The sequence below is a fragment of the Misgurnus anguillicaudatus genome, chromosome 20, assembly GCF_027580225.2.
Source record: "Misgurnus anguillicaudatus chromosome 20, ASM2758022v2, whole genome shotgun sequence".
NCBI lineage: Eukaryota > Metazoa > Chordata > Actinopteri > Cypriniformes > Cobitidae > Misgurnus > Misgurnus anguillicaudatus.
Genome location: NC_073356.2, coordinates 7,483,358 through 7,510,259, shown reverse-complemented (window position 1 = coordinate 7,510,259; position 26,902 = coordinate 7,483,358). Strand labels below are relative to the sequence as shown.

The following is a 26,902-nucleotide window of genomic DNA, read 5'->3' as shown; positions in this document are numbered from 1 at the left end:
AAAACAAAAGGCCCGCGAGGGGGCAACACAAATTTAAACATGAATCTACAACACTGACGTAACATGATGAAAACAAAAACTGAATGAACACGAAAGACTGCAAAACATGACATGTATCAGCACAATGATCCAGCACAAGACAAGAGACAAGAGGAGATTAAATAGGGCAACTAAACAAGGGCAACACAGGTGCGAGGGATAACTGATAATGAATAATTAACGGAGAACAAGGGGGGCGGGGAATAGAGACGAGACACCAGAGGCACATACCACAATAAAAAGGCATGCGCCTCCACATGAAACAAGAGACTGTCAGAACCCTGCCATCACAATAAAACCTAAATGTAAAACCAGACTCTCGTGGCAGAGTCCTGACAGTACCCTCCCCCTAAGGAGCGCCAGATCCTTGTTTGTATTTAGATTTAGTCATCATGGCAGGGTTCTGACAGTACAATGTTTTATGTGGGAGATGCGTGGTTTTAGTATTGATTTATTCTGACCACGCATTTCCCGGATCTCGTCACTTTTTCCCCGATCCCTTACTTGTGCTTATTTCCAGGTGTTTGTAATTTACTTTCTCCCTATTTAAGAGTCCTTGTGTTTGTTGTCCAGTGCGGGTTCGTCTGTATTACTACGTTGGTCTTGCCAGTCAAGTGTTTCCAGTGTGTTCCTGTTTAAGTTAAGTGTAGTGCGTTCTAGTTTAAGTTTAGTGTTTTGTTTATATGTCATGTTTAGTGTAGTTCTGTATAGTTTAGTGTTTGCCCTGTTTGTTTGCCCCCTTTGTTTTCAGTTTTGTTCAATAATTTATTATTTTGTGCTTATCTGTGTCTGCATTTGGGTTCTCTGTGTCCTGATTCCTTACACCGTGAAGACCTCTACACATTAGAGAACTGTTTAATATAGTACTCTAATGCATTCTTTGGCACCTTTAATTAGTTTGCATGGTCCGGTTAGCCAATGTCGATTCAGTGGTTACCATCGCTACACCCCACAAGTGACTTTTTGGAGACTTTGTGTCAATTACAAGACATGTACAGCTCAGATGACTGGTTTCCAAAACCCCAAGTAACTAAACATGAGCACAGATGGCAGCATGCAGGTCATGTACTGCCATGAGGTCCAGCGTAAGCCAAGCAAGTTTTATTGAGACTAATGGGAATGCTAAGTGCTCTCTGCCAGCATTATAAACCTCATTGGTTCAAACTCTAAAGCTCCAGATTGTAAGGAAAAATGGTTTTAAAAAGGTTTAGGTGTACTGTGTACTTTTTAGGTGTAAATGTGTACTTTTTGAAAGGGTACCTAGTGACAGTCAGGGACCATTTTTGACAATTTTTTTCCTCGAAGTGCACTGCTTCAATCTCAAATACTGCACCAGATGTCTACATGCAATCTCAGAGCTTCCCGAATGCCCTCACTGTGCTGTATAGCAAACATCAGTTCTAATTCCAGAAAAGTTATGGTTGCTTCAGCCAAGATTTTATAGATTTTACTTGTACCTGGTTAGGAAACAGTTTTAGTTATCTGTAGTTCAGCGTAGCTTTCGATTACGACTTTTTTCTCCCTCTGCATCTTTCCTGTAAGCGCAGGCTCAGCTGCTACACAACGTGACATTTTCATCAAAGTCTGTCATTCTACATCAAATCACATAATCGATATTTCTCTCTCCATCTCAAATCTTTTGGCTTTCTTCTACTCATGGCCTTAAAAATAACAACTGAACACCAAAACCGATCCAGCAACAATGAAAATAAGGTTTTTAAATGGGTATTCAACTGTCAGGACGGAAAACGTGACATGCATTTGAAATATTGTATATGCTGTTCTCCCAGAAGGTATTTCAACACGTATGCTTTTATTTATTCAAGGCGTTAATATCATTTCATATTAGTGTACTCCTGACCTCATACTCCTGTTTGAATCCATAGCCCTCTGCTGTCTTCATCTGGTTGATGTGCTGGAGCAGGTCAGCCACTCTCACAGCCGGGTGAAGCTGTCCTGTGTGGTACGGGGAACTTTTTCTCCTGCAGTGTCTTCTGGGAGATCCACCAAGCAGACTGCTGGACTCGTTCACTGTGCTGCGTTGTTCGTCTGAGGGTTCAAAAAAAGAGACGGCCTTGAAGCTAGCCACACATTGCAGTGTCATGCAACTTGCGAATTGCAATGGGAGTCGCTTTAGTGACGGGTGGTCAGGCTGATACTCTGGATGTGTGAGAGTGTGAATTAAAGTAAAACTGCAGGGGTTAAAATGTTGAGGTGAGCGCTTTTGCCTATTCTTGTTTACTAAAGGTGCAAGAACAAAACCCTTTACATCCAGAAGAGCGGATCTTATATAACACTTATCTGCTATAGTCTGACTCTCTTCTGGATTTAATAGCATATACTTGTACAACGTGTAGCTCTTTTTATTGTACAGTATACGGCCTTGTAAAACAAAATGTGATAGCCACATAACCAGGATAGTGCATTAAGGCTTGTTTGTTAAACAAATTGCTTTCTACTTAGGAGCATTGCACGCCTCAGACCTCTTCTATCTGATGCAGAAAGGCGTGTCTTCATTATGTTCAGGGTACATTATTGTAATGGTTTCTCCTCTGGCCTTCTAAATCTATTAGCTCCTCTGGAACACATTACATCAATGCATTAGCTTGCTTTTAATGCTAGGATTGACTTCTTAATTTTATTATATTAAGAACTACATGAGACTCCCAGCATACCAGGAATGTTTCTAGGTTTTTAATATTAAGAGGAGCTAAGCCCCCAATGAGGGTGTTATAAATATATATATATATATATATATATATATATATATATATATATATATATATATATATATATATATATGCATGCAACTAATCATTATTTTTCGACTATTCAGATAAAAACATAAATGTTTATTCAATTTCACTTATTATAGCTAATAGTGTATTCATATGTAGAAATGTACTTTTAATAGTGCAAAAGCCACACATTACTACAGAGTTTTACTAATATAATATTTTTGATTTTGATATTTTAAGCGTTAAAGGCACACCATGGAACTTTTTGGCCACTAGGGGGTGCTAGACATGTATTTTTCACGTCTAGCACCCCTAGAGGCCACAAGCGCCGCAGCACTGTCACAAAGGAAAAGAAGACAACTCTTTAGGTCACAAAGTGTGCTTTTCAGCATGTCATGTGTAATATAATTTAATGTTTTTTTTCCTTTACATTAATCTTTTTTTATAAGTGCAATACATACAACAGATAGTTAAATAGTAAACAAACAAAAAAACAACAATTGTGACAATGATTTGTTCTGCTAAATGATATAATAAATAAATGAATAATAAATTAAACTGATAATAATATGGATGATAATTGTTTTGAAGCAATGATAATAAACAAAATATAATAATTAGACAAAATAATAATAATAATAATAAATTAAACAGATAATAATATTTGGGTAGTAATAATACTAATAATAATAATAATAATTTTTATATTAATATTAGTTTATATTAAAAAAATACTGCCTTAAAGGGGAATCGAACCTGGATCGCACATGTTGTAGGTCCATGACGCCACCACGGTGCCACAATGTCACATGATATAAGCCTTTCTCTAAACTTTCTCCAAGTAGCCTCCAGTAAAATGGAGGAAGTGGAGGAAGTGACGTATGCCGTAAAGCAGATTTTTGTAGTTTTTTGTTTTGTGCACAGGTTACTACCGAAACCCCAAGTTTAAAAGTACGAGTAAAAACAATACAGACCCCGTCAGGCTATGGGGACATGTTATTCAACCTATTTTAAGTCGATGTACCATCACAGGGGTCTTGAAAATATATTATGAAGGTTGAAAAACTACAAAGTGTCTCTTACATTTGTGTAGCTTTTAAATAGTAAAACATCTTTAGATGTCAAAATAATAATAAGCAAAATGTATTGAGTCTACAAGGATGTGCTGGTGAATAAATTTAGCCACAGATTAATAAACTTATTATAATCTTCAACTTTAAACCTTGATGAGTATTAACATTATTTGTTATTATCAAAATAAATAAGTCATATGATATGAAAGTAATAGCCTACATTGTTGTATTGTTACAGTAAAAAAAAACACAATTTCAAACTTACTTTAAAACAGATGCTTAGCTTGTGATTCATTACTTTTTCATGAAAACCCAACAATAATTAAACAAACTCACTTGAATGACGAATTGAAATCTTTATTAAACAGCATTCTTTTGCGCTTTTGCTTCTGTGATTGTCCTGTCAGGGTTGCCAGATCCATCCCAGCCTAATTGCCATTTAAAACTAGTCCAAAAGCATCCCAATGTCCCATTCAGAGCCCAAATACCAACTAATGAACCAAATCCTTCCATCTCTAACTCCCAGAAAAACATCATCCTTCTAAAACCCAATTTAAAAGAAGCCCAATTTAAAACTCCTCCGAAAGGCCACAGACCTGGCTACGCAAGTCTGCTGGTCGTGTGGTGAGAAGAAGAAGTGTCTGATAAACATGCAGTGCCTGACTTTGAGCGTGCAGCTTATGTTGTATAAAGAGCTCACATTGTATTGTACATCACAGACAAATTAATCGATAATGAATTCTAGGAATTATGACATTCGTTGACAACAAATTTCATAATCGATTATTATCAATTCGTTGTTGCAGCCCTAGTTTAAATACTATATCTCACTGTATTAAAAAGATGGGTATACTATTTGTGTACATTTACTTTTCTGTACTGACTGCCTTTAACTCATTCTTTGCCAATGACGCTTTCCTGATGAGTCTTTACGGTAATCTGTAATTCCGCTATTATCTACAGATGGCGCTCTTACCCATTTTATAAAAAACTGAAACAAAAAAACTAATTTAACAAAATTTTAAACTACGTGTATGTTTTGATCATCATTTTGAATCTGATCTTTAACAAAATTCCTTTTTGCTAAAGCTTTTTGCTTAATTTTTTTTTTTTTTTAGAAACCTATCCATATTTAAGAGGTTATAAAAAAAGAACAAATAAAGATAGAATGAAATGATGAAAAATATTTCACATTTTGTTCATTTGTAAGCAGAGGGTTTGTACTTTCATTTGATATATTTGTACGTTTATATATTGATATGACAATTTCCTGTAAGGCTTTTTATGAAAATCACAAATAAATGCTGGTGGGCAACTTTGAAAAAAAAAGTTGGCGGTGAATGAGATAATATATTCTGTGCATCCATAACTGCATTTTCTATGCCACATCCACAATATATGTTTATAATTAAAAATATATTTTCAACATAATATGACCAAACATGATATGATTTTTAAAGTATGATCTTCGCTAAATATAAACAAGGGGTGAACACTTTCTACAATGCATGTAAAGTGTCTTGTATTGCTTCCGCATCACATTATGTAAACAGTTTTTATATTAAAGAGTAACTAAACCCTAAACCAACTTAATGATCTTTAAAGTGTTTCAATACTACAATATATGGTTTAAAAACGTGTGCTGCCCTCTTCAGGTTGGGCGGTGGCTGCTGCGGTTGAATTTTCCTAGTGGATGTTGGGTCCAAAAAATGACTCGTGACGTAAGCAGGTTCAAGCTCACCATGCCCTTGTTACGATCTCACCAAACACTTTGTATGAGCTTAGTTCGTCCCCTCCATCTCCGTTGGGATCTGCCCACTTTTCTTGCATTTTTCAAATATTGCCAGTGGGCGGAGTCAGGCTCTGACCAGGGGTTTAGTTACGCTTTAAAGAACTACACAGATACAGATGTCATCTGTCAATTGCAGTTTGACAATCGCTCTGTTCTGTGCCGTGGCTGCGGAATCGGAATGAACTTGAAAAAGGTGTTAAATAACCCAGACTAAAAAAACAGGGCAGAGCCGAAGCATGCAACCGTTTTCATGTAAAATTTAAAGAGACTGGAGCGATCATGAATTAATGTATAATCACATCCTTTTAAAGGGGGTGGACAGAATTTTCGTGGTGCTAGTAATGGCACTGCAGCATACCTCTGTGATCTTATTACTCCATACACTCTTTAACTTCAGCAGCCTTCTTGTAAACTTAAGACTATGAGGGAAAGCTTTTAAAAACCCCAAGTTATGGATTGTACTCCTTACCATCAGAAATGCATCAGCTTTGGGACACTTTAAAATGTCGATTAAGACCCATTTATTTAAGGTTGTTGTTAATTAACTTCTGTATTGCTTTTTATAGTTGTTTTTTGTTTCTAATTTATTGAAGTGCTTTGGGTTCTAAGAAAAGTGCATTATAAACAAAAGGCATTTTTTTTACAGGAAACCAGCAGCCATTAGTTTTGTAGCCCATGTCTTTAACAACTTGTCTAATGACTGTGTTGATCCCTTTACATTGTTTACTCTTTCCAAGGGTCTTGTCTGTATTGTCGGTCGACTATTGGCTATTTTAGTAAACAGCCAACTTTCAAGTCCCACTGCCCAACTTTTAAGGGACAAGGTCATTGCAAAACAAGTTTTCTCGTTGGAAAAGATCAGCACAAACACATAACATAAGCACAGACATCTGGAGAAACAGGCAGAGAGATCATCTGTTCCAGAGGATGAATACGGACACTTACTCAAATGAGTGGTAGGAACAGTAATACATGAAGGTAGATTACAGTGATCCATACGCAAACAATAACTAATGGAGAAGATAAACAGAGAATTGTTAATCTATTATCTTATATTACAAACAATGTGTGTGTGTATTACAAATGTCTTATTTCTACAATTGTCTTACGTGGTCTAGTATTGGTCTTTGTCTTGGGTGGTCTGGTATGGTTTTGGGTCTTAAGCGGTGTGGTACTGACCTGGGTCTGTTGCCTGGGGGCAGTCGTAGCCCAGTGGGTATAGAGTTAAGCTAGTAACCCAAAAGCCGCTGGTTTGAGTCTCATGGCTTGCAGGTCGCGACTGTGGTTCACAACCAGTGTTGGGAGTAACGCATTACAAAATATAATATATTACAGTAATATATTAGTTTTTGCTGTAACGCAGTAATATAACACATTACTAATAAAATTTTGGTAATATTTTACTCGTTACAGTCTTAGTAACGAGCGCGTTACAACAATGCATTTCAAAATTAGACTGTGTTATTTTAATTTTTTTATTTTTGACCAATGCGCGCGACCAGCATCCACACATGAAAAAGCTGCGTGTAATAGTTATGGCTGCGTCCCAACCCGCATACTTCTGTACTATATAGTGGGCGAAAATCACTACTTCTCATACTCTTTGCCTACTATATAGTATGGAAGTAGGCGTTTGGGACGCAGCGTATGTCTGTTTCCACATGCTGTATGCAACATGTTAATTTTTACTTTAACTTTGTATTTGAAATGCGATTTGGACGCGGTGCGCGTCAAATATAGACATGTGGAAGTCCAGGGCCGTAAGCATTGACTAAAGTGGTCGCAATCAGGTCCGGTAGCGCCGCACACGCATAATTTTGCGAATAAGAGCAAACAGAAAGTTTCTATCGGTCTCCTGTGCTGCTTGAACCTCAGAAGTAAAGAGACTTTTACAAATGTTGCCAGTAAAATCCATATCACACCAGCAATGACAAGGTAAGCTTTGCTATGATTACAGTGCTAGGCTATTCCTATGCTATCTACAGTTTTATTACAAACAGCAACTTAAACTACAACATAACATTAGTGAAGACTTAAACATGGTTATCTAAATATAATTTAGTACATTTAAACATCACTGTTTAAAGTTTTACCAGCCTTTGTATGGGAGCCTATATTCATTGTTTGGCAAAAGCAGTGTTCCTCTGTTTGTCTGTGTTTTATTAAGCAATTATATGTTAGCCTACATGTTATCCTTATATTGTACTGAAATGAGCTGTATTCCTTGAGGCCTGATCCTCCAATAGCACTTTTTGATAAGTTGTGTCAACCCAGTGCATGCCAGGTTTGTGCTGTGAATCTGAATTAAGAGTGATCACTTAAGAATAGAAATGAAAAGAGGTTGCGTGTCTTGCCATGTTATTAGGCTATAGGTTGCATTATAGTGGGCTCTATTGTGTTTGGTATGTGTACCATAATTTACCAGACTTTTACCAGATCATTTGTCTATGTTTTTGATTCTGACAGTGATTGTTACTGTATTTTGCCATAAATCTTCACTTTGCCTATTCAAAGCTCGAGGGCCAACACATAACTTCTAGATTTATATGCAGCAACAAACTACATTTTAACATTTTATAATGCCTAGTCATACTTCTGTTCTTTTGATGAAAGTAACTCAAAAGTAATGCAAAAGTAGTGTAACTCATTACACTTCAGAGACAGTAATATTGTAATGTAACTAATTACTTTCAAATGACAGTAATTTGTAATATATAATCTATTACACTTTGGAAGTAACTTGCCCAACACTGTTCACAACTTGCAGTGGGTGTTTTCCAGTCTCACTTGGATGGGTTAAATGCAGAATTCACTATCCAAGTATATGTTACCATATGCCCACTGTCACTTTCACTGCATAAACTTTTTAGATTAGTCTTACAGGTCAGTCATCTAATTTTCAATTCAGAACTGTGGCCAGTTGCATTAACTTAGCCACTAAGTTAAGACTGTGTCTTAAAGGGGCCATAGCATGAAAATCTGACTTTTTCCTTGTTTAAGTGCTATGATTGGGTCCCTAGTGCTTCTATCAATCTAGAAAATTTGAAAAAGATCAACCCAGTAACTTAGTTTTGGTAAATCATTCTCTACAAGCACATGGAAAAATAGGTCATTGAAATTTGGCTCTCCTTATGATGTCATAAGGAGCTCTTATTATATTAATACCACCCCTTAATCCAACCACAGCACTGCCAGTTAGTGCAGAGAGAAAATAATTCACAGCACAATTGAGTTTCAATTTCAACAAACCACCATCATTGTGATCAGTGTTTGCACTTCATCCGCTCATGTGCATTTTAAAGGACACACCCAAAACGGCAAATTTTTGCACACACCTACAAAGTGGCTATTTTAACATGTTATAATAAATTATTTATATGGTATTTTGAGCTAAAACTTCACATATGTGCTCTGGGGACACCAAAAATGTATTTGACATCTTAAAAAAAGTCCTTGACATGGCCCCTTTAAGAACTAATCTGAGTAACTAGCAATTAGTTATGGACTAAACAGTCTTTCTTCAAATTAGGCCAATGTACATTTAATTAAAGCTGACTTTAAAAGGTTAAAGAACACATTTTTTATGACTAACTTTGTTAGACTAAGCATTTTATGCAACCGACCACTGGTCATACTGTAACCTTGAGTCAGTTTTTTACATAAAAAAGTTAGATTTGAATCCATAAAGTAAGACTGATTAGCACTAACTAATTGCTAGTTGGTCAGACTAGTTCTCAATACACACTCTTAACTAAGCGGCTGTACTGTATGTTTATGTAAGCAGACACTGGAGAGTAGTCAATCCCACCAGGATTTTATGACTTTATTTGTGATTTTGCAATCAAAATGATTTTTTGGATGAACTATCCCATTAAATCCTACAAAATGAGTAAGTCCTCAAGTAAACAGTCAGGAATAAAATAAGAACAGAGAAACATTTGAAAATAGGACAAATAAGTACAAATTCATACTGTAGCGCGGTGCGTGCTAGAAGGAGATACAAATAAAAGTAAAAATAAAGCCAAAAATGTTTACAAAGTTGTCTGCCCAGTGTCATGACAAAATATCAGATAATTTTATTTATTTTTTATGAGATATTTAATTTTTTTGCAATTATTTTGCAATAAAATGAGAAAATATGCAGGATCGCAAAAAATGCTATATTTTGCGCTGGGTTCCGTGATTGGCTAGTGTAGTCTTGGCTTTAACTCTGCTGTGTACACATGTATTTGTATAAACCTTTGAATTAAGATCAAACAGATTTTGCTTTACACATTATGCTCAGAGAGGTCAGATGGCATTTAATTGGCACAAAAGCAGATTTAGATGAGTACAGTGTAACAGACAGCACAAGGACATGAAACACATGGGGTGGATGTGCATTCAACCACAGCTTTAATTAAGTTAAATAATTACTTGCTCTGTTTTGAGAGTCTGCACAACTAAACTGTGACCTCTGGCTAAATTACAAACAATAACAGTATTAACAGGTTTGTAAACTATCAGAAAACAGCGAAGTAGGAGTGGTGGCTATCATGTTTTTAAAGTTTATACTATGCCAGACATTTTTTTATTGGTTGTTGCGTGAAATCTTACCCAGATACAACAGTGCTATTTTCTGATTGGCTATTGTGTAGCCTCTTTCTCTTTTTTTTTGTATTGGCTCGCTCGACTAGAACTCTAGGGAAGATGGGCTTGATAGAGAGAGAGAGCAGTGCGGCCAGATACATTTTAGGCGCTGCAGCATATTAAATATGATAAATAGTGTTTCCGCGCGTGAAATACAATGTGTGGCGGGAGTGCATGCATGACAAAAGACTGAAAGCCCGGCTATTATCAGCGGCCTCAAAACACTACCGGCCCACCGGGAAAAGTCCTGACTCTCCCGATTGCCACTTCGCTACTGTCATCATCACCTCAATCCTGGCGACGAAGCTTGTTGTGTTGTCATTGTGATGAGTAACGGAACGACTGCGTCTGTCACGTGACATCTACCGGTAATCAAAAAAAAAAACTTTAGCGTGTTCAATCTGCACCATAGAACTGGCTTAAACAGACGATCTGACGGGTTTTAGAAGATTAAATACAACCCGAAACTAAAAAACAGACCAGGCCTTTATTTGAGACAGGCGTTTATTTACCCAAACCTGTCGTCACACCAGGCGTCTAAAAGAGACAGGCGTCTATTTGCGACTCGGCTATTATTTGAAGTTTTACGGTAATTCAGTAGAAATAACATAAGTGTATATATAATGTTTCAATGTTGCCAGACATATCACTTCTTTAGATACAGTAAAGAGTATCATCTTTTGGTTTGAATCCATTAATTCAAATCAATTAATTAATTAAAATGACATACTATACAATATTCACTGGATTAAATAAAAATATGCATTGCTATTGTCTAAATGTTTGTGATCATACACATATAAGAGGTTTGTATAAAAATTACTGTATAAAATGATTTGCTGCCTTAATTTTTTGTTTAGAAGTCATTCTAACTTACTATTATTTATCTTGACTAGAGATGAGATATAATTTACCGAGCCCCTAAAGTGACATTGGAGTAAAAATATCTAAAGTTTAGTATAATGTTCACGTGAAACTTTCATGTGCTCACGCGAAACCTTCATGTGCAGATTTTTTTTGTTGCGCGTGCGCACGTGAAACTATCGCGCACGCAACGTGAAAGTTTCGCATGCACACATGAAACTTTCGCTTTTAAGTGCGCACACGATAGTTTCACGTGCGCGTGGGATGGTTTCATGTGCGCACGCGAAACTTAACGTGATAGTTTCACACGCGCATGCAAAACTAAACTTTATTTAATTTTTTCTCAATGTCCCCTTAGGGGCTTAGTAATGATTTATAAAATATAGTTACAAAAAAATAAGTCAACTTCATTTTGTAGCAAACAAGTTGCAGCAACTAATTTTAATAATAGTAAATTGAAATTACTTAACATTCGTAAATTTGAGTTGATTAAACAAAAAAATTGAAGGCAGCAAATAATTTTTTACAGTGTACTAAAAGTTTTATATATAAAAGTTTTTAACTTTTGATACGTTGACATAACAAAAAAGTTGGAATTGTTTAACTTAATTTGTTAACTTAAAATAATATCAAAATAGATATTGTTATGATAATTTTTTTTACAGTGCAGGATTCAAAATCATCCCGTTTGTGATGTCACAAATTTTCTTCTTACAAGCCCCTAAAATCACATGTAACAACTAACATTTACAACTCCTATATATCCATCAATTACAACAGTAATATATATGTGACGTGTCAAGAAAGACGGTCCAGTGTCCCTATGTCCCTGGATGTAGACAAGGTGCACCTCCAATAACTAGACATCTCCTTTCACAAGTGTTAGTAATGCATGGCTATAGTTTAGTTTTAAAGCTCACATAACACAAGCTGTTTCTGCATTTCTGATGTTAATCTGGAGTACCTATAGAATAGTATTACATCCTTTATATCTCCGAAGAGTCTTTAGTTTAATCAGATTTATGAAAGAAAGATTAGCTTTACCGAATCTTTCAGATAACGTACGAAAAACTGAAGAAGGAGGAGTTACTACCACGGGAGGAGCGAATACGAGTCATGAGGCTGGCTTTCTTCTCCTTACATCCAAAAACACACTTCTTCATTCGTGCCATTGTTGAGTTTTGAAATTAAACAAAACTGTGTCGCGTGATGTGATGTTTGTAAGTTCTAGCGTCTCCCGCTAATTGACGGGTGGGCGGAGTTTTCTGGGGGAAGTGCCCATATAAAGAAGTGATACGTATAGAAACCCCTGAAACGTCAGCAGGACTCGTAATCGGGAAAGTACATTTCATGACCACTTTAATATTTAACCATTCATTCACTGAATCTGTGTGTGTACTCACTCCGTGCAGTGCAGTTATGTGAATCTATAAAGGTGTGTGTGGTTCGGTCGTCCTGCTGAAGGGTGCTGTGTTCGGTTGTGCTGCAGTCCAGTGAGCCCAGCTTCCGGCTTTTCTCCTGACGATACGTCATCACCGCTTTGTTGATGTTGACCTTTTTCCTGCTGTGGAGTATGACACACATCAGAATACTGAGAGAGAGAGTAAAGGACCAGTGCACATGAGAGGAGAACTGAGAATTCATCAATGCTTTAGGATTGTGGGATACATGCCATCACAAATAATAGCAACTAGGTGTTTAGAATTTGAGAGTTGGGTGTTGTCGGTGAGAATCACACCATCCTCGGTGTTGCTACACTCGAAAAAATGCTGGGTTATTTTCAACCCAGAGTTGGGTCAAAAAGAGACATGCGGATATGTGGTTGCTAGTGTTTTCTGAGTGGTTGCTTAGGCATTTCTACAGGCTTTCAAGAGTTTGGCTACAATGTTAAACAACAGAGGCTTAGTTAGGCACGCTGGGAAAAATATAGACATTGATGGAAAAGTGACTTACGGGTAATAGGGGTACGCATAGATGTCCCTTCTGAAGAGCAGAGAGAGAGAGAGAGAGAGAGAGAGAGAGAGAGAGAGAGAAGAAAGAAAGAGAGAAGTAAGAGAGGGGTGGCAAGTTACACTTTTTTAATTGTTAACACACATTTCATGAAAACAACGGGAAAATCTGCCAATGGGGTAAAGCCAAAGATTCTGACTGGGGTGCTGTGAACCATTTTGGATATTAGCATTCAGATGGTGAAAATTATGTTTTTGAGAATCACACATTTAACAGTTCTAAACACTAGTGTAATTCTCATGAGAACGCAGTGTACTATAAATGTTGACTTTATAAGCTTTAGGAGTTTTCAGAAATCAAGATTTAACAGGTTTGCATGTTGTGTGAACACAACAGATTTGAGAAATGAGTCGCTTGTAGTGTAAATAAGAAATGCTCTCTAAACAAATTAATTGAACAGATAAGACACACTTTAAAACTGTTAGTTAACTGTTAAGTTTAAGTGTCAGATTAGCTTTTCCAGACTGTTTTTAGTTTATCAACAGAATAAAAGCTTCTTTTATTTCCCCTCACTAAAAGTCATGTGATAGCGCGCACACGCTCACCCCTTCTTGACAACAATCACAATGGCTCCCAGAAGTAGGATAAGAACGACCAGACCTCCGGCACACGCTCCCAGGATCAACCCCATGTCCTCGGCATGCTGGGATACCTCCAGAGCACGCTTGTGGTCCTTACAGGCCACTATGTGTTGAAAAACAATGAAAACCCAGAGAGACAGTGAAGCGCCGACTAGATTGGCTGAAATATCACAAAGGGACATTTTATAAAGCATTTTTAAGATGTAAAATAATTATTTGGTGTCCCCAGAGTGTGTATGTGAAGTTTTCGCTCAAAATACCACATATTACACTGCAAATAAAGACTTCCTTACTTTGTATTTTTGTCTTGTTTTCAGCAGAAATATCTAAAAAGTCTTAAATTAAGATGATGAGCAAATTTTTGATAGCAAAACAACCTTAGAAAATAAGTCTAGTTTATAGACAAAAAACTATACAATTTAAGTGAACTTCTGTTTAAATCAAGCAAAAATGGGGTGATAAAATACATCTTAAAATATTTTTTTTTCTTAAAGGTGCAGTGTGTAAAGTTTAGCGGCATCTAGTGGTGAGGTTGTGAATTGCAACCAACGGCTCAGTCCACTGCTCACCCCATTGAAATACATAGAGAAGCTAATGTAACATCCACTGGACAAACATGTCATCGTCGGAGACAACTTAGTAAAAACGTTTGTCCTTTAAGGGCTTCTGTAGAAACATGGTGGCCCAAAATGGCGACTTCCATGTAAGGGGACCCTCTGTGTATGTAGATTAAAAGTTCTCATTCTATTATGTAAGGCCTTATACACCCCTGATAATATAGTTTTGTATATTATTTTGCATTTCTGTCAAGAGATCCTTCTAAAAAATACACACTGCACCTTTAAACACTTAATTCAAGCTAAATTTTCTCACCCCATTGGCAGATATTTTGCTTGTTCAAAAATGTACTTAAATTGTATATTTTTTGTGTAAAGACTAGACATATTTTCTTTAATTTTCCTCATCAAGAAAAAACATCTTGATTTAAGAATTTTTAGATATTTATACTGAAAACAAGGCATAAACACTAAGTAAGAATGTCATTTTGTCTGCATTGTACAGCATGTTACATTTGCCACTTTATAGGTGTGAGCAAAAATGTGTCTTTATGTCCCTTTAAATGCAAATAAGTTGATGAAATGCAAACACTGATCGGCATAATGGTGGTTTGTTAAATTGAAACTCAACTGTGCTGTTACTGAAAAGCTACCACTGGGTTGTCCTTTTTATGTTTTGACAGAAGCACTGGGGACTCAATTAAAGCACTTAACGTTTTCCCCACCAGCGTTTAAAAAAAGGTGCCAGCCAGCGCCAGCATTTTTTATGATTTTCACAAAAGTATAATGCCTTCCAGAAAATGTTCTTCTTTAAATATTTAAACATATAATATATATTAAATGAAAGAACAGACCATCTGCTTTCATTCTACTATAATTTGTTCTCTTTTCATCTCTTCTCAAAAATATAGGTAGGTTTCTACAAAAATACAAAATTTTGCTGAGATAATTCCATTTTATACATTTTGACATAGAGATCAGATTCACAGTGATCATCAAAACATACACAGAGTTTGAACTGTTTGCCCTAAAGGAATACTTCCAGGTTTTAAAGTTGGGTAAGAGTGCCACCTGGTGAATAATATCGGAAAAACGGATTGACGGAAAAACTCGTCATTGGCAGGAAAACATTTTCTCTTAATTGACGAGTTAACTCATCAATGGCGGGGAAAGATTTAAACATGGAAAAGTCAGATTTTCATGATATGTCTGCTTTAACAAATAGGAATCTTCCTATTTAATGTAAATATTTAATGTAAGTGCTTGGCAATTTATTGAATATTTATGATTACAAATTATCATAAGCATTAAAATGTTTAATACAAAATATCATGTATGTAGGAATATACTGCTATGAATAATGCAAAATAATTAATCATAAATTACTATATTTTTCTGTGTTTAATTTGCTTAATTTGCTAAATATACTTTGCAATTTAAAATGGTCAAAATATATTAATAATTTTTGTTATTATTTTGTGATGTCCAGCCCTGCTGTTAATTTAAGCATAGTAGGTTATCACAAACAACAGATGAGCATTAGAAGATTAAAACAGTAGCCAGGTAACGTTGGCTCACTATACTGTATGTTAATCTGCTGAAGGTATCACAGGGGTTGGACGAAGATGAAAAAAAGGTTTATCAGCATCAAGCAGCCCATGAACAAGCCACAGGGGAAAGAGCTGAACCTAAAATACATCAGGACTTTAACAAACTGGACTCAGGTCAGTGACAGAAGATAACAGGTTAAATCTTAAAGCTGTGCAGGATGGATTGACATTGAACTTCAACCTTACTATTAACAGCATTACTGAACGTCTCTTTTTATAGATTTGATTAGAAAGTATAAGCTTCTCATTTACTGAAAATTTTACTGTAAATTTAGGTATCATTTCAAGACTGGAGGCTGTATCGAATACACAGTCCCACAGTTGAATGTGCCAAATTTACTTTATTTTAAATCTGTATCTATTAAAACAACCCCTTAGTGGTCTATACACCAGTGCTGAACCAGAAACATTAGCTGTAGTTTTCATTTCTTGATCTACTAATGGACTTGTTGGGCCGCTACAATAAGCCATTATGATAAAAAGCTTGTCATGAGACTAACATTATTTGTTTGGGGAGAGCGACGGGGAAAATGTTCTGTGGAGAGCGCACGGAAAGTTAATGTTATCCACATTGCATATTCAGGCTCAAATCTGGCAACATTTCAGTGAGACTTGGCTGCAAATTTGAGAGAGTCTGGCGACCATTTTAAATGCGTTTCTCTGGTCTTGTAGGTCTCCGTGTCTCCATTTTCTCTCTGTCTGAATGCAGTCCATTTCAGACGGCTCCAGTGAACAGCATGAAATTAATCCGAACCCCTGCAGCGTCCCCAACAGCAGAAATTGCCATTTGAAAAATTACAGAAATGAAAATGCATCATTATGCTATCTGCAGCAGGAATGTTAACTAGAAAATCCTCTACTCTTAGGCTAAATGTATACATACACGTAACAATTTGACAAGGAGCGATGTTAGGATGTATACGTGCTGTGACAAGTAGGACAATATCATATGTTTTTAATAGTAATGAAAGTAACAAATCAATTTTAATTTTCAAGCACTTAATAAAGATTAATTCATAAGCAAAAAACAATAAACTAACTAGTACTTGCACATAAAATGCTAATGGTGAACAGCAACATGCTTGATCAATGTTTAAAAGGGCACATATCATGGAAATCTGACTTTTTTCCATGTTTAAGTGCTATATTTGGGTCTATCAACTTAGAAAATGTGAAAAAAAAAACGATAACTTAGTTTTGGTAACCAATACGTCATTCAGATTTCACAATATGCGTCTGGTCCGAACTTTACTTCCGGTTTCAGTTTTTTTAATGGTCTGACTATTTGCTAAACTGAACTCTTGAACAAACTCTTGAACAAATAACAAATGTTTTGGTTTCCTATGTAATCTATGTGTTGTTCATTTTGCTTTAAACTAAAGTTTAAAGTACTTTGTTGTTATTTATTCTTAGCGGAGTTTACCGAACGTTACGTGTGGACCACGGAAGCCGCTTGTTTATGTTGTTACTGCTGAAATCATGTGTATGATGTAGAAAAGGGATCTTATTATATTAAAACCCGCCCCTTAAGCTGCACTATCCAACCATGGCACCGCATTTGGTGCAGAGAGAAAGAGATAGAGAGAAAATAATTGACAACACAATTGAGTTTCAATTTCAATAAATCACCATTATGGCGATCAGTGTTTGCATTTCATCAGCTCATATGCATTCACAGGGACCTCTACAAAGTGGCAATTTAACATGCTGTAATAAATTATCTATATGTTATTTTGAGCTAAACCTTCACATACACACTCTGGGGACACCAAAGATTTATTTTACATCTTAAAAAAGTCTCATAAAATCTCCCCTTTAAAGACACAATACGTAAGATTTTCATTACTAGAGGTCGTTATTCCACAATAAAACAATAACAAATGCAAAGCTTAATGATGTTATAAAGGAAAGTGTAATGATGGGAGTTGTTTATCTGTATGTTTCACAATACTTTTATGCCATCGTAATGAATTAGCTGCAAGGCACAACAGTAGGGTATGTGCCATTCTTCCCGGACGCATCCTGGTTAGGATTTCGGGTTCGTCTTCCGGAAGTCACATTTGTCGACCGCTTACGTCATAGAGGATTATTGTTGTTATTACAGAAAAGCAACCGATACATTTTAAGGTAAGAATGTAACTATGATTGTATGTCTTATGTTTTTAACTGAATGGCGTATGCGGTCAACAAATACGACTTCCAGATGACACACTGAAATCCTGGCCAGGCGTCCGGGAAGAATGGCACGTATGGTCACCCTACACAACAGCTGCGTGTTAACCACCACTTCCGCATTTGTTCACTCGTGTTTCTATAGTTTTTACAACTGGAAACATAGGATAGCGCGGATATTAACTCAAAGGGCTAGCCTGGGTGCCAGCCCATCTTAGCCCCGCCCACAAGATTTTGTAAACGGGAAGATGGGTCTGGGGTTTCTCCGTTGAGGAGCTGCTATGCTAGGACTAGAGCTGGGCGAACCAATCAAATTGTCAGGGCGGGCTTTATACGATGATGGACAGATAATCAACAGTAACGTAATGAACCACGTCACCAAAGAGCGCGTGTGTTGAATGGCTGCCGCTGTAGAGTTCAGATGTGTGGATTCTGACATTGAGTCTGTACTAAAAGATATCGACAGAGCATTGATTTTAAAAGAGGAACAGAGAAACGCGAGCAGGGCATTTGTTGATGTCCTAATTGGCAAAAGTTGGTCGCAACTGAAATGGCTAACGTTATCACGGCGATGCAACTCAGCGTGCACGACGAGATGGATATAATTAGCGGTCGTTGCCAGCTTCTTTTCGGAAGCCCGGAATCGTGGTTGAGTGGAGGGACATGCTAGGCTCCAATATTTTCAAGCAAACGTAATGGCTATCGCCGTGGATGAAGTTCACCTAACGTACAAATGGTAAGAGATAGTCTTACTCTATGACTTAGTAAATACTTCATGTTGTGATATAAACGAAATGTTGTAAACATAATAGGTGTTGATGTACATTCGCTAACTCGGTATAATCACAATGTTAGTGTCATTGTAGCGAATAACTACCAGTTCGGTCAGGCTGCAAAGACGTAATTTCAACATACGTTACACACTCGGTTGCTCTGATTGGTCGTAGGTCTATCCAATTGAGTGCAGAGGCATTTTTCAGTTGAGACACGCCTCATAATTATAGCTCAATGGAGCGGTATCAGACTCAAATTCTGACTAGAATTGAGTATGGCAACGTCAGGCTATCAAAGGGCAACAATCACAAGGAAAACAACGGACAAGCCATTATTTAAAATAGGATTTATAAATCCTTGAAACTTTTAGTATAATGTAAGTAACTAATGTAAGTAATGTAATTTTTTTTTGTTGAGATTTTATACAAAAATCTTACATATTGTGACATTAAAGGCAGAGAAATTCAAATGTTAAATAATGCTTCGTCCTATCAATGACGTAATATCGGCGCTATCCACGGTTTCCGCTTGTGAATTCCATACATCTCTGGATGGTGAAAAACGTCGTTCCACTCTCCTTCATAGCATCGTGAAGCCTTGACTTTATTAGTGGTTTGAAAAAAGGGCAAACTATGACATATTGTGCCATTGTTGCTCTATGTGTTGAATGGAAGACGGTCAGTGATGAATCAGGACAAATTGTCGCTTAAGGACATTCACCCTGCTCTTTACCATATAATGGAAGCAAATGTAACATTTTGTCTATACATTCATCTGCAATACAGATTTGATTAATAAAGGGACACTCCACTTTTTTTTGAAAATATGCTCATTTTTCAGCTCCCCTAGACTTAAACATTTGATTTTTACCGTTTTGGAATCCATTCAGCTGATCTCCAGGTCTGGTGCTACCACTTTTAGCATAGCTTAGCACAATCCATTGAATCTGATTAGACCATTAGCATCATGCTAAAAAATAAACAAAAAGTTTCGATATTTTTCCTATTTAAAACTTGACTCTTCTGTAGTTACATCGTGTACTAAGACCAATTCTGGCGTAATAATCAGTGACTTTGAAATAGTCCCCTTGATTATTTTCAATAGCAGGGGACTATTTTCGGGCAGTGCGTAATATCATGTTCATGTTACATCAGCAAAGTCCTTGATTATTATGCCAGAATAAGAGTATAGTTCCTAGCCATATCGGCCTAGAAAATCACAACTTTTATTTTCTGTCGGTCTTAGTACACAATGTAACTACAGAAGAGTCAAGTTTTGGTCTTAACTCTAATGGTCTAATCAGATTCAATGGATTATGCTAAGATATGCTAAAACTAGGGATGGGTATTGTTTGGGTTTTTTTGCCAAACCGATACTTTTAAAACGGTTCTGGTGCCTAAATGGTGCCTTAACCGATACTTTGAAAAAAGAGTCACAAAAAGACGGTGGATGAAAGTATAGCATAAAACACAATAAAAATACTTCTCTGTTTGTCATAATTTATTAATTAATGATTTGCCTAAAGCACCATCATCTTTTAAGACCTGCATTCATGATTTCTTCTTTAAGAGATTTTTGATGTGTGAATTAAATAAAATCTTTTCAACACTTTGAGCTCAGAAAAATGTAGGCTACTATGATTGGTTGTTAATAAGCTGTTCAATGATTGGTTAAAGCCTACGAGGCTGCCGCTCACAAAAAGATAAAGGGCGAGTTCTAATAGAAAGTGATCCTCCCTATGCCCTATTCTCTTCGAAGATCAGATCTCTTGATGTATAAACTCTAGAGAAAGTTGCGCAATTGTGTCTCATATTGTGGCTAATTAAACACACTTGACAAATAGAGCAATAAAATACAGCGTCTTTTCTCTTTATTTGGATCGACTGTTCATGCAACATCCTCTTCGTGAAGTGCCCTTCAAGGGTGCAAAACGGCATTTGGAATTCACCCCAAATATTTTGTTACCGGCTTGTAAAACCATTCACGTTTTGACGCTTTCCGCATGTCTCCGATGAACTTGACATTTGTGACTACCGCGGCCCAACTCAAGAGGCCAATAACAACCGTAAAACATTAGTGAGGTAATACGTTTGAGCAATTCCTCTGAAGAAATGTTAATATTAGCAAAATAAGCTGCCGTCAGATCAATTGCGGCATTCACACGCTCCTCTGAGGATCTCATTTTCCAAATTGTTCTTTTAAGTCAGAATATAAAAATAACCTGGACATATGTTCTTACAAAAATGTGTTCGATTTGTATTATTAGGGATGTGCAGATGAGGATTTTTTTCACATTTTAAACTTATTAAACACAGCGCATATTTTAAACGAAAATATATTTGGCAAAGAAGTTCAAAAGTTGGCTACATTTCATCTTTAACATTAGATTATTTAATATTTCCATTTATTAATAAAAATAATTGTTAAAATGTTGGTTCATTATTACTCTTAACGAAAAACTTAACCCCAATAAAATAGTAGCTCTAATGACAAACTTGCTAATATTAAACAGCTTGTTTATTAATAAAACGAATTTGACGGATGGTATGCATTAAAACACAAATAAATAAACGGCATAATTTTTCATTACTACGAAAGCGTATTTGTTCATTATAGTGCTGCAACGACGCGTCGACGTCATCGATTACGTCGACTACGAAAATACGTCGACATGCGTAAAATGCGTCGACACGTCACGCTGTTTACATTAATCTCGCGTAATGGCGGCTTCTGCTCCTGGCAGTGTTTTCCATACATTTATTTGTTTGTGTGCGCCACAAAATCAACAATATTTCAGTCGACCATTCATGCATTTAAGAGGCACCGAAATGAGGCACCGAAATCTGTGTTCTGATTCGGTCCGGTAGGTACCAGCCATATAGGCATCGGTGCCATAATGGCACCGGGTTTCGGTACCCAACCCTAGCTAAAAGTGGTACCGTCAAACCCGGAGATCAGCTGAATAGATTCCAAAGGTAAGAATCCAATGTTTAACTCGAGGGGAGCTGGAAAATGAGCATATTTTCAAAAAAAGTGGAGTGTCCCTTTAATAGAACTGTTTCTTTAAGAAGCCTGATGGGGCCACCAGCACATCTGTGATCAGGACCGACATCCACAACACAATAAATGCCAGCGAGCGGTTGTCCATTCTACAAATGATTATTCTCTATCTAACAAAAGACCTTGAATCACCCAGACATTGCTGAGCTTGTACACGGCTCTAAAAAGTCGGCACACAAATAACACACGAGAGACATGACACACAATCGATTCCAATACAAAAAGTTATCACTATACTTATGATGTTATACTCTAATAAGCATAAAAATGCCTTAGAGATGAAATGAGGTACCAAATAATGTTACTGCATCTCTGTATTCAGTCTGTATGTCAGAAGCTTTCATATGATGCCATTAAATGCGGTCTAGGCAGGCAACTGTCTACGCTTAAAAACAATCAGCATGTTTCTTCTTCTATCTCGCTCGTTGTTTTTCTCATTTTCTCTCGCCTTTGTCCGCCTGTTTTACTTTTATGGGCTCGGTGCGTTGCATTGAATGAGAAACGTAAGGGTAATGCACATTATAATACCAGGTGAATTGAAAGCATCGGCGCTCGCGTTTAGTGCGAGTGTCACGTTAAGATAACAAATAGGAATTCATCTTCTGATAAAGCATGAGTGAGAGCGCAGCGGGGACGTTGGGTTAGCGTTGATGTATATGCTCTGTCAATGAGACATGCCCTGTGGTGTGTAAACAGTGCAGATAAAGAATGAATTACCTTTACGAGCGATCCGAATGCAGTTAATCCGGGTCTCCTGAGGACAAAACACAGAGTGGATGTAAGTTATCAGGGCTATCTGAGGCTAAGAGGGTGTTTGTGTGATTTATGAGAATATTTGAGTAGCAATCCCACAGGCGGGAAGAAATAAATACATAGAATTGTTTGCTTTGATGGCATTTACTAGCAAATGAATAGGAACATTAGTTAGACGTGAAGGCCCTGTTGCACAACCTCGCGATCCGCCTTCTGCGCTTGTGCTGGCCCCCCGCTCATATATAACTTCATAGTAGCTAACCGATCAGACAAACTAGACCGATACCAGTCCTAAGCTAACAGTGTGATACTCTTATAAATATAAAAATACACAAATAATGGGTAAAACAGTCCTTTTAAATTGTATTTAATCATTTTTAATCTTACCTTGCAGTATCGAAAAAAAATATTGAAATGAATTCCTCTTGCTTTTTCTGACATATCTGCCTTATATTAAATCACAATGTTGGATAAATGTCCTTTCAGGGAAGTCACGCACTAGAAGCCATGTTTGCAACACCTCTGGGCAGTTATTTCAGTCATGCAAGACAAAAGTGTTATCTTTGACAGATATCTCTAAAATTGCATGCTAAACTCACAAATATATTTTTGATCAGCAATTAAATTTAATATTAACTGTACCATAACGTTTTTTAAGCTGAAATTGCACAAAAAAACTTTTTCAAGGTAGTTTTTCAGAGAAATGTTTATCGATTGATGATTGGTTCTTTTAACTGGAAGGCGGGACTTCCATCGTCAGAGCGGCCATATTGAGGGTTGCATACGCCTTATTCAGTCCACCGCCATGTTGATTTCAAACTGAGGCTGTGAGGGATGGACATCCAGAGCGTGTGCTTTAAACCTATTGTTTTGTATCAGGATGCAGGCTGAAAAATGATTTTGGGCCGCTTTCGCCCCTTCTGACAATCCTAGCTGTGTCCCGATTATCTTGATGGTTCTACAGATTATCTTATCAGATATTCCCTTGGTGTGAGGTGTGTTAAGAGTTTCCAAACCTAATCAGAAGAACATCGGGCCAGTTGTTCAAAAAGTTTAATCTGGATCAAAATTATCCAGATTTGGAAATCCCATGTTTTGCTATCCAGGATCAGGTAAACCATCTCACTTTTGTCTTGGTTTTTCAAAGCAAAATTGGATAGGATCACCCTGATCCAAATACACACTTTTTCAGATTAGCAAATCTGGATTAAATGGGATCACATGTCAATGTTGAATATTAGTTATGTAAGAAAGAGCAGGTAGTTTGGTTTGTATGGGGTCACTAAGTGTTTTACTTGAAAAGACAATAAAATAAAAAATAAGGGAAAGTTGTGTTGTTTTAATTTAACATTCAGTCTGTTCTTCTGTTTTTTTCATAAAGAGGTTAAATGTCCAGTAGTTTACATTTGTAGATTGTTTAAACTTTTGAAGGTTTGGTTCCTGATGGTTGATTTAATGAATATAATGTACAGTGCCAAATGACAGTTAAAGGTTACTTTTGTTAAAATTAAATTTTGGTTTGCTGTTGTCTGCTGTATGAGGGATTTATTTGGACTTTTTTTTCTCAATTGACTGGAAGGTTTAATATAGCCCAATATTATACTTTGAATACTTTATCATTAAACTGAATTTAACAAAATTTCAACCAACAAAGGATAAATTCATAAATATTACATAATACAAATGTTGTATTGTAGACTAACTGTAGGTTTCTATGTTTTAGTAACATTTTATTGGAAGTTTTATTACATTTTTGTTCCTGAAATCCACCCTTCTGATGGGATCAGAATAATCCTACTTTTTGGGATCAAACAAATCCCAATCTTACTAAAATGTTTTGACCAACACAAAGTGACAATCTGATCCAGATCAAAACCTAGATTGGATTTTGTGATCCAATCCAAATTCAGAATCCATTATTTTGTTTTGAACAACCCATTTTGAAATTTTGATCTAATCCGATGGCCGAAATCCAAATGGATTACTTTTGAACAACTGGCCCATCAGAATCAGAAATCCTGAAGTATGGGGAGCATAGATATATACACTAGATGTCGCCTTGGCTACGGCAGTTCATTGGAAAAAATGTGTTAAATGGAGCTGCCATCTTGAAACAGGGGAGCCCCTCCTCTTTAATGCATCAGCATCAATGTAGGCAAAGGTGTAATGGAAAGAAAATCACCAAAATTCTCATGAATGCGATTTTCTAGGTTTTTTTTTGTTCTTTCCAACAATCAGACACATATTTAGCATTGAGTCCAGAGAAAATTAAAAGTTTAAATATTAACTCATTCCCTGCCAGCCATTTTTTGAAAAGTTGCCTGCCAGCATTTTTGGGGGATTTTCACAGGGGTTTCACAACATGCCTTCCAGGAAACTTTTTTCTAAAAAAAATTAAATAAATAAATAAACATACAAATTAGGGCTGTCAAAAGATTAATCGCGATTGATCGCATACAAAATAAAAGTTTTTTGCATAATTTATGTGTGTGCACTAAGTGTAATTATTTTACATATAAATACACATATATTAATGTTTGTATTTAAGAAACATTTGCATGTATATTTATGTATATTTTGATATATTTTATATTATAAAAATACATAAAAATATACCTAAATAAACATTTTCTTAAATTCATACATGTATGTGTGTATTTATTCATACATAATATATACACGCAGTACACACACACATATATTATGCAAACACAAACTTTTATTTTGTATGTGATTAATTGCGATTAATCTTTTGACAGCCCTAATACAAATATATCAAATGAAAGAACAGACCTCTGCTTTCAAACAAACAATAAACAAACAAAACGGGAAAAAATGTTAAATTCTATCTATATTTTTTCTCTGCTTATAAACTCTTAAATATGGGTATTTAAAAAGAAAAAAATTCTTTTTTTTGCAAAAAGCTGAAATAATTCCATTTTGTGAAGGAACTGTGTTAGAGATCAGATTCAGAACGGTTATAAAAACATGCACAGAGTTTAAAATTAGTAAAAAAATTGCTTTCGTTTTTTATAAATTGGGTAAGTGCACCATCTAGTGCATAACCGCGGTATTACAGATTAACACAAAACCTCGTCAGGAACAAGGTTTTTTATGCAAATGTTTTCTCTTAATTGACGAGATAACTCGTCAATGGCGGGGAAAGAGTTAAGAAAATCTACTTTTTCTAAATATAATGCATAGTGCTAGTAGGCCTAACATCCATACACAGCACAAAAGTTTGGCATCATGCATGAATTTGAAGTACAGGCAGAGATAGCAGCGTTACCTAGCTACTTCCTATGACAAGACCCCTGTTCCAAGATGGCGGCTGTTTTGACGCATGCTTAGAACCCCAAGATGACATCTAGTGTATATATCTATGTGTGTGGGGAACCCTGAGGACAAATGCGCGCACACTCTTGAGATTATTACGTGAAATGAAACAATATCCAATTAGAAAGCGAAATGATGGAAGACAGAAGCAGTCATGGCCCAGCACAAAGTGAAGTTGATGCAAAGTGAACTTGTACAGACCATGTTCCCGCTGTCTCCACGACTTTCTTCCAAACCCTTTACTTTTTATTCCTTGAATTTTAAAAAAGAAAATCATTACAAACACTATCATTGAAATGTCTTCCTGCATATCGTCCGCCATGCTTATTCTGAAGCCTCGCAAGATTTTGTGAAATTTCCTGTGTTCACATTCGAGACTCTGGTTAAAAATCTGTTTGTGTGTGGTGTGCTGTCTTTGACACATCATGGCACACCACACACAATAGAAGCAGATTTTTTATCCTCATGTTTGTCATCTATCACATTTTGAAAATCTTATAAGATGTAAAAAATATTTTGCCGTGTACCTAGCATAAGGCGTATTGTCCCTTATAAATAGTAACTCAATCTTGTTATATCCAGTATCTTTCAATAGATGCAATGCACTCTGGGATTGACTTCTCTATAAAGGATATATGTACAAGGCATCCTAGAGGTCAGAAAACGCTATGCTGCTTATCTTCTAAAGGAGCTCACATCGAAAGCATGTACGGTGCCTTAAAATGTTCCCTACATAGGCATCTCGCTAGGTTTTGAAACACAGCCTAGAAGTACACCGCTTCTCCATAAATCCTGGTCCACACACAGGGTGAGTTATAGAGACATATGAGCAAATGAAGATTTACACATGCAACTGTGCCTTCATAGGGCAATTATGCAAATGCCTCTTCCAAGATTGGAGTCGAGACCTTTCT

At 36.4% G+C, this 26,902-nt stretch overlaps 1 protein-coding gene across 6 annotated transcripts in view; it reads right to left on the bottom strand.

Moving 5' to 3' along the window:
* The window catches only part of ptprua (protein tyrosine phosphatase receptor type Ua), a 322,971-nt gene that overhangs the window by 52,946 nt on the left and 243,123 nt on the right, over window positions 1-26,902 (bottom strand). For 4 of the 6 annotated variants that reach the window (XM_055219240.2, XM_055219242.2, XM_055219243.2 and 1 more), the window contains exons 13-17: window positions 22,617-22,653; window positions 13,691-13,829; window positions 13,089-13,118; window positions 12,539-12,699; window positions 1,901-2,088 (exon numbers count right to left, since the gene is read on the bottom strand). In XM_055219240.2, the coding sequence (XP_055075215.1) occupies window positions 1,901-2,088; window positions 12,539-12,699; window positions 13,089-13,118; window positions 13,691-13,829; window positions 22,617-22,653 (555 nt within the window). The remainder of the gene's footprint in view (window positions 1-1,900; window positions 2,089-12,538; window positions 12,700-13,088; window positions 13,119-13,690; window positions 13,830-22,616; window positions 22,654-26,902) is intronic. The other 2 variants (XM_055219241.2, XM_055219244.2) reach the window with 1 other exon arrangement.